This window comes from Nannospalax galili, unplaced genomic scaffold (genome assembly GCF_000622305.1).
Source record: "Nannospalax galili isolate Female #2095 unplaced genomic scaffold, S.galili_v1.0 scaffold788, whole genome shotgun sequence".
NCBI lineage: Eukaryota > Metazoa > Chordata > Mammalia > Rodentia > Spalacidae > Nannospalax > Nannospalax galili.
In genome coordinates, this window is record NW_008359996.1 from 2074404 (window position 1) to 2080583 (window position 6180).

The 6180-nt window shown below is 51.5% G+C and overlaps 2 protein-coding genes across 3 annotated transcripts; one reads left to right on the plus strand and one right to left on the minus strand.

Moving 5' to 3' along the window:
- Positions 1-680: 680 nt before the first annotated feature.
- Bola2b (bolA family member 2B) lies at positions 681-1724 on the minus strand. The gene is made up of 3 exons (XM_008823926.3): positions 1250-1724; positions 1066-1163; positions 681-820 (listed from the first exon to the last, which is right to left on the minus strand). The coding sequence occupies exons 1-3, from the start codon at positions 1577-1579 to the stop codon at positions 721-723; spliced, it is 528 nt and encodes a 175-aa protein (XP_008822148.1). The 5' UTR covers positions 1580-1724; the 3' UTR covers positions 681-720.
- Slx1a (SLX1 homolog A, structure-specific endonuclease subunit) lies at positions 1693-5605 on the plus strand. Of its 2 annotated transcripts, XM_008823925.3 has the most exons (6): positions 1693-1902; positions 3357-3408; positions 3483-3821; positions 5062-5189; positions 5339-5423; positions 5505-5605. In XM_008823925.3, the coding sequence occupies exons 1-6, from the start codon at positions 1724-1726 to the stop codon at positions 5532-5534; spliced, it is 813 nt and encodes a 270-aa protein (XP_008822147.1). In that variant the 5' UTR covers positions 1693-1723; the 3' UTR covers positions 5535-5605. The 2 variants fall into 2 exon arrangements, with proteins under 2 accessions (XP_008822147.1, XP_008822146.1); XM_008823924.3 differs by lacking the exon at positions 3483-3821.
- The last annotated feature ends 575 nt before the right edge of the window (positions 5606-6180 follow it).

A 6180-nucleotide genomic window follows, 5' to 3' on the forward strand; every position in this document is an offset into this window, starting at 1 on the left:
TTTTTTTTTTTAAAAAAAAAAAAAAGACAAGCTCCATTGGGATTTCTTCCATGGGCCAGAAAGCAGAACTCCAGGTGTTGAGGAGCCTGGACTGGACACCACTTCCTCTAAGATACAGGGAGGGAGAAATTGCCAGGACTTCTATATTGTGAGTCCAGTAACTGTGATGCCAGGGACGGGAGAGGTGTGTTCAGTTGCTCAGTGCCTGAAACCCTGAGGTCTTTCACACCTCTGTATCTTGTAAGTCTGGCAGGACAGGAAGGCATAGCTGTCTAAGGGCTAACCATGTTGTTAATATAGACCACAGGTGTAGACAGAGAAGGCTTGCCCAGGACTAAGGGAAAGAACTTTCATTTTATAAATTGAGACCTAGAAGACCAAGCTCAGGAGAGGAATTCATCCAAGTTAGGTAAAACAATAGCTACATCAGGCTGGGCCTGGTGGTGCACGCCTTTAATTCCAGCACTCTGGAGGCAGAGGCAGGCGGATCTCTTGAGTTCAAGACCAGTCTGGTCTACATAGTGAGTTCCAGGCCAGCTGGTGCTACAGAGAGACCCTGTCTCAAAAATACCAAACCAAAACAAACAAAACAAAAAAGAACTCACAATAGATCAAAGTCAGAGAAAGGCCAAGTCCCTGACAGCCTTATACCCCTCAAACAACACTCCAACACAAGCTGGTCCTGATTTACGGTTTAATGGCTGTACAGCTCTTGATCCCTCATTTCCGCCGCTCCCGGGTCCACTGCTCTGGGGTCAGCGTTTTCTGCTCAAAGGCATGGATGTGTGGGAGCTCTTCTGCTAGGCACGCATTCACCAGCCTGGGTCAAGAGACAGGCCGGGGCTGAGGTTGTGGTCTCCCAAACTCGCGTGACCAAGGAGACAGTGTCTCCAAGGTGTGAGAATTCAAGGAGGGGACACAAGACGAAACTTGAAGAAGGCACCCCAAGGACAGGAGAAACCCGGGGCACGGGCCACACTGCAAGGCTGCGGGGGTAAGGACTGGGCCGGGTGCAGACTAGGGTTGCGGCCCTTAACCTGAAGCCGGGGAGTCCCAGGGGCTCACCGGTGTCTCTGGAGCAGTGGCTTTCCCTCGAACTTAGCCGACACCACCAGGACTCGGAAGCTGGTCGCGCAACGGTTTAGAGTCGTGTCCTGCACCTCCTACCCAGCAGGAGAAAGGGTCCTTGTGGTGCCGCGCCGGAGCCGCCCTCCCACCACCTGGCTGGTCCCCGCCGCCTCCAACTCACCACGTGCTCCGCCTCCAGGTCCCGCTGCAGCTTCTCGCGGAGGTAGTCGGCGCTGAGCTCCATCGCTGCAACCCGGAGGGGCCACAGCCCGGCGAGGACAGGACCCCTGTCGGAATCCGGGCACCCTGCTTCTGCCCTTACTGCAGCCACTTCCTCGGAGGCGCTTACTTCCGCCCTTACTAGGGCGGCCTTAGGTGCAGCACTTCCGCCTTCGGGCACGGTTAACCAATCAGAGCCGGCTTGAGACTGGACCTGGTCTGCAAGGGCCGCGGGGCTCAGAAGCTGAGCTTGGACTCCCTCCTCCAGCCGGGAGGGTGTGCCGAACTGCATTTCTGGGTGCCCGGGGCACTCACGATACCCGCCGAGCCCTGGTTCAGAAGCTCGTATCTTGCAGCCCTGGCCACCCGGCTCTTTCCGAGGTCCGAGGTCCCAGAAATCACCCTCCAGTTGGAAGCTCCGACCCACAAGGCCCCGATGGGACAGGCGGCGAGGTCGGGGCGCTTCTTCGGCGTCTACCTACTCTACTGCCTGAATCCCAGGCATCGGGGCCGTGTTTACGTGGGATTCACCGTCAATCCTGCTCGGCGGGTCCAGCAGCACAACGGCGGTCACAGAAAAGGCGGGGCCTGGCGGACCAGCGGGAGAGGACCCTGGTGAGAGCGCCCGGGCGTCTGCCGGGAGGAAGGCTTGCCGCAGGAGGCGGGCTGCCAGGGCACAGGCTTAACGGTGGAGGCGGAGCCAGTGGTGTGAAAGCGGACCTCGTGGTCGTGGCCTGCTACTAGGGCGAGCATAGGCACGAGTGAGCACGCGGTGGCTCTCCGGACAGGGATCTAGAATTTGTTTGATGACCAAGACTTGGGATGGTTACTGGGGTACTAAGGGTTCAAGTTCTATCTAGATGACTCCGACAGATGGGTGGATTAAAAAAAAAGTAGCATAGAAAATTCATTAAAAAATTTTTTTTATTTTATGTGTAGGAGTATTTTGTCTGCATGTATGTGCACCCGTGTCGTGCAAAGTCTATGGAGGCCAGAAAAGGGCGATGGATCCCCTGGAACGAGTTACAGACAGTTGTTAGTTGCAATATGGGTGCTGGGAATAGAACCCAGGTCCTCTGGAAAAACAACCAGTGCTCTTAACTGCAGAGCCAGCTCTCCAGCTCCACAAAAAATACTTTTATTCAGCCAAAAAGATAAATGAAATTATATCACTCGTGGAAAATGGATGGAACCAGGTTTCATGTTAAGTGATTGTGCTGGTTAGTCTTTTTCAACTTGACACAAACTAGAGTCACTTGGAAAGAGGGAACCTCAGCTGAGGAATTTCCTGCATCCAATTGGCCTGTTGGTTTGTCTGTGAGGAGTTTGGGTGTTTTTTTGACTGCTGAGGGATGTAGGTGGGTCCAGTCCACTGTGGGTGGTGCCCTTCCTAGGCAGGTTGGCCTGGGCTTTGTAAGAAAGGTAGCTGATCAAGCCAGGGGAGCAAGCAATAAGCAGTGTTTCTCCATAGTCAGCTTCAGGTCCTGCCTTGGCATCTCTCAATGCTGGGCTATAACTTGTAAGCCAAATAAATGCTTTCCTCCCCAAGTTGGTTTTGGTCAGTGTTTTATCACAGCAACAGAAAGCAAACTAAAAGTGATTTAACAAATATTTCATGTTTTCTCTCATTAGAAATTTAGATACAGTTACAAGCACTGGCTGCTCTTGCAGAGGACCTGGGTTCTGTTCCCAGCATCCACATGACGGCTAACAACCATCCATAACTCCAGTTCCAGGGTATCCAGCACCCTCTTCTGGGTTCCGTGGGTATTGGACAGCACAGCATACAATTAATGTACATTGGTAAAAATTTTTAAAGAAGGCAGAGATCAGGAAATGGGCACCGTGGTCAGCAAAGCTGGGGCTGGAATACCAATCAGAAAGGAAAGGAATGAAGGACTGGGGGACTAGCCTGAGGTTGGCAGGTGCAATGGGTCTTACCTGCATGATAGGGGCTGGACCTAATTAATGAAATAGGCAAGTGTGAAGACTTCTGTTAGTGTGGACTGGCACAGGTGGTGGTTGGGGGTGATGGGGACTGACTGGTCCTGTGCCCTCTCTGTCCTCAGGGAGATGGTGCTCATTCTGTATGGTTTTCCATCTGCTGTGGCTGCCCTTCGGGTAAGAAAGGAGACGGGTGGCTTAAGGGTGGGCTAACCTGGGGGCCACCCTGACTCTCTTGTGGTCTCCTGTAGTTTGAATGGGCTTGGCAGCACCCTCAAGCCTCACGTCGCCTGGCGTACGTGGGGCCCCGCCTGCGCAGTGAGGCAGCCTTCACCTTCCACCTACGTGTGCTGGCGCACATGCTGCGTGCCGCACCATGGGTGCGCCTCCCGCTAACACTGCGTTGGCTACAACCCGACTTCCACCATGATCTCTGTCCAGCACCACCACCACACATGCCCATCACCTTTGGGCCACCACCACCCCAGTCCTTGGCCACAAAGGGAATTGCTGCTACTGCGACTGACAGCGAGACCCCAATGGATCTGGGTGCGGAGGCCAGCTGTACCTTGTGTGCACACACTCTGCAGGTAGGGGCGCATAAAGGCTGAGACCTCAGGGTTTGCCCTCCCTGACACATCTCCAAAATGGGGACACTAGTACACTTGGCTGTTTCTGGACCTAACAGGTATCAGGGCCATTAGATCTTTGGAATGGGTGACCTACCATCTATCTTCCTTCTGAGATCTTTCCTGGCCTCATCTGAAATCTCAGCTCTTCTGTGTGCTCTCTTCCTTTCCCATTTTCATTAACATTATCTCACTTGCTATCCACCTTATTACCAGATAACCAGTCTTCACTCCAACAGCCAGAAGGGTACTTTGTTCACTTCTGTGGAACAGAAGCCAACACAGAACAGGTGCTCAGTAATTTCTGCCAAGCTCTCAGTAAATGTTACTCCCTGTGGGGATGACATTTTTGGGAATGCCTTACATCACAAATGGGACTCTTACCTAACCTTATAACCAAAGTTAAGCTTGTTTTGAGATCATTTAACAGTACCTCAACTTTTTCACAATGTAAACAAGCTTACCAGGCCTTGATATCCTTTTGTAAGTTAAACATACACCTTAGGACCCTTCACTGTCCCAACCCAGAATAATTTGTGTATGTTGTGAAAATATTGAGCACTGAAAGTAGCAAACACCATCCAAAGCAGTGAATTATCCCATTTTATGTTGCGAACAGTAAGATTAGATTGATAACATCTGTTTGTGGTTGTATATGCTGTTCTGTGTCAGTAGACATCAGAAAGGGACAATCCCCTAACGAGACAAGTTCCTCATTTCTTTCCCATGTCATGCTGGATGTACATACAGATGTACTTTCTTTCTTTTTCTTTTTGGCATTTTTTTTTTTTTTTTTTTTTTTTTTTTTTTTTGTGAGACTGAGTCTTGCCTTGTAGCCCTGGGTAGCTGGTTGGCTTTTTGAGACAGAGTTTCCTTGTAGCCCCAGCTGGCCTGGAACTCGCTATGTACATCAGGCTGGCCTCAAACTCACAAAGATCCTCCCTCTGCCTCCCAAGTGCTGGGATTAAAGGAGTGTGCCATCAGGCCTGGCCGGATGTGCTCTTCCAATAAACAGAGCAAGTCCTTGGTTGGAGAGAACAGCTCTGAGAGAAATCAGAAGGAACAAGTTCTCAGAACAGATCAGGCTCAGTGGTGGTCATAACTGAAAAGGGGTCAGGCTGTCTTTGTTCATACACAGCCATAATATGGCATCTCTACTACAACCTCCCTGCCTGCCTTCCTTGTCTGCCACCTCTTACAGGATGAAGAGCACCCCCTGTGCTGCCCCCACCCTGGTTGTCCCCTCAGGGCTCACGTCATCTGCCTGGCCCAGGAGTTCCTGCGGGAGGAACCTGAGCAGCTTCTGCCCCTGGAGGGGCACTGTCCTAGGTGAGTCCAGGCCCTCCTCACCTGTGGAGCTGGTACCCTGTGGTCCAATGCAGTTTAGCCAAATCCTCATCTTGAAACCCAGAGCCTAGGTGGAGGGGCTGGCTGGATTCCCGACTGTATCATCTCTAACCAGCTGCACCCTTTGGCAGCTGTAAGAAGTCACTACTTTGGGGAGACCTGATCTGGCTGTGCCACATGGACACCAAAGAGGAAGAGGACTTGGACTTAGAAGAGGTGAGAGGTGACTCTGGCCCTCTCCTCCCCAAACCCTCCAATCCCCTGGACTGCCTCTCACCCACGCTCTTGTCCTTACAGGAACACTGGACAGACCTACTGGAAACCTGATCCTCCATGTCCCCAACTTTTACCACTGTTTTCTCTGTGTCTCTTCAGTGATTAGGCAGGTTTTACTTGAGCACAATAAAAAACCTAAGTTAAGGGCTGGAGTGGTGGCTCAGTGGTTAAGGGAGCATACTGCTCTTCCAGAGGACCTGAGCTCAATTTCCAGCACCCACTTTCAGTGGCTCACAACTACCTGTAACTAGCTAGCTCCAGGGGATCTGATTTCTTCTGGCTTCTGTGGGCATCTAACACACACGTGCACAAACTCAACAGACAGACAGACACACAAACAAAAGTTTTTAAAAAATAAAAAATAGGGGCTGGAGAGATGACTGAGGAATTAAGAGCACTGGCTGCTCTTGCAGAGGACCCAGGTTCGGTTCTCAGCACCCACATGGTGGCTAACAACCACCCTAACTCCAGTTCCATAAGTTCCAGGGGACAACACCCTCTTCTGATCTCCGCAGGCACTGCACAAGTGCACTTACATACATGCAGGCAATACACTCACACATAAAATAAAAATTAAAAGCTGGGCATGGTGGCGCATGCCTTTAATCCCAGCACTTGGGAGGCAGAGGCAGGTGTATCGTTGTGATTTCGAGGCCAGCCTGGTCTACATAGTGAGTTCCAGGACAGCTGGGGGGTA

Coding starts and splice junctions, on each gene's coding strand:
- Bola2b (XM_008823926.3), bottom strand. CDS start 1,579: ATGCAGTTCGGCACACCCTCCCGGCTGGAGGAGGGAGTCCAAGCTCAG. Junction 1,164..1,249: donor ACCTGGAGGCGGAGCACGTG/GTGAGTTGGAGG, acceptor CCTGCTGGGTAG/GAGGTGCAGGACACGACTCT. Junction 821..1,065: donor CCACTGCTCCAGAGACACCG/GTGAGCCCCTGG, acceptor CTCTTGACCCAG/GCTGGTGAATGCGTGCCTAG.
- Slx1a (XM_008823925.3), top strand. CDS start 1,724: ATGGGACAGGCGGCGAGGTCGGGGCGCTTCTTCGGCGTCTACCTACTC. Junction 1,903..3,356: donor ACCAGCGGGAGAGGACCCTG/GTGAGAGCGCCC, acceptor CTCTGTCCTCAG/GGAGATGGTGCTCATTCTGT. Junction 3,822..5,061: donor TGTGTGCACACACTCTGCAG/GTAGGGGCGCAT, acceptor CACCTCTTACAG/GATGAAGAGCACCCCCTGTG.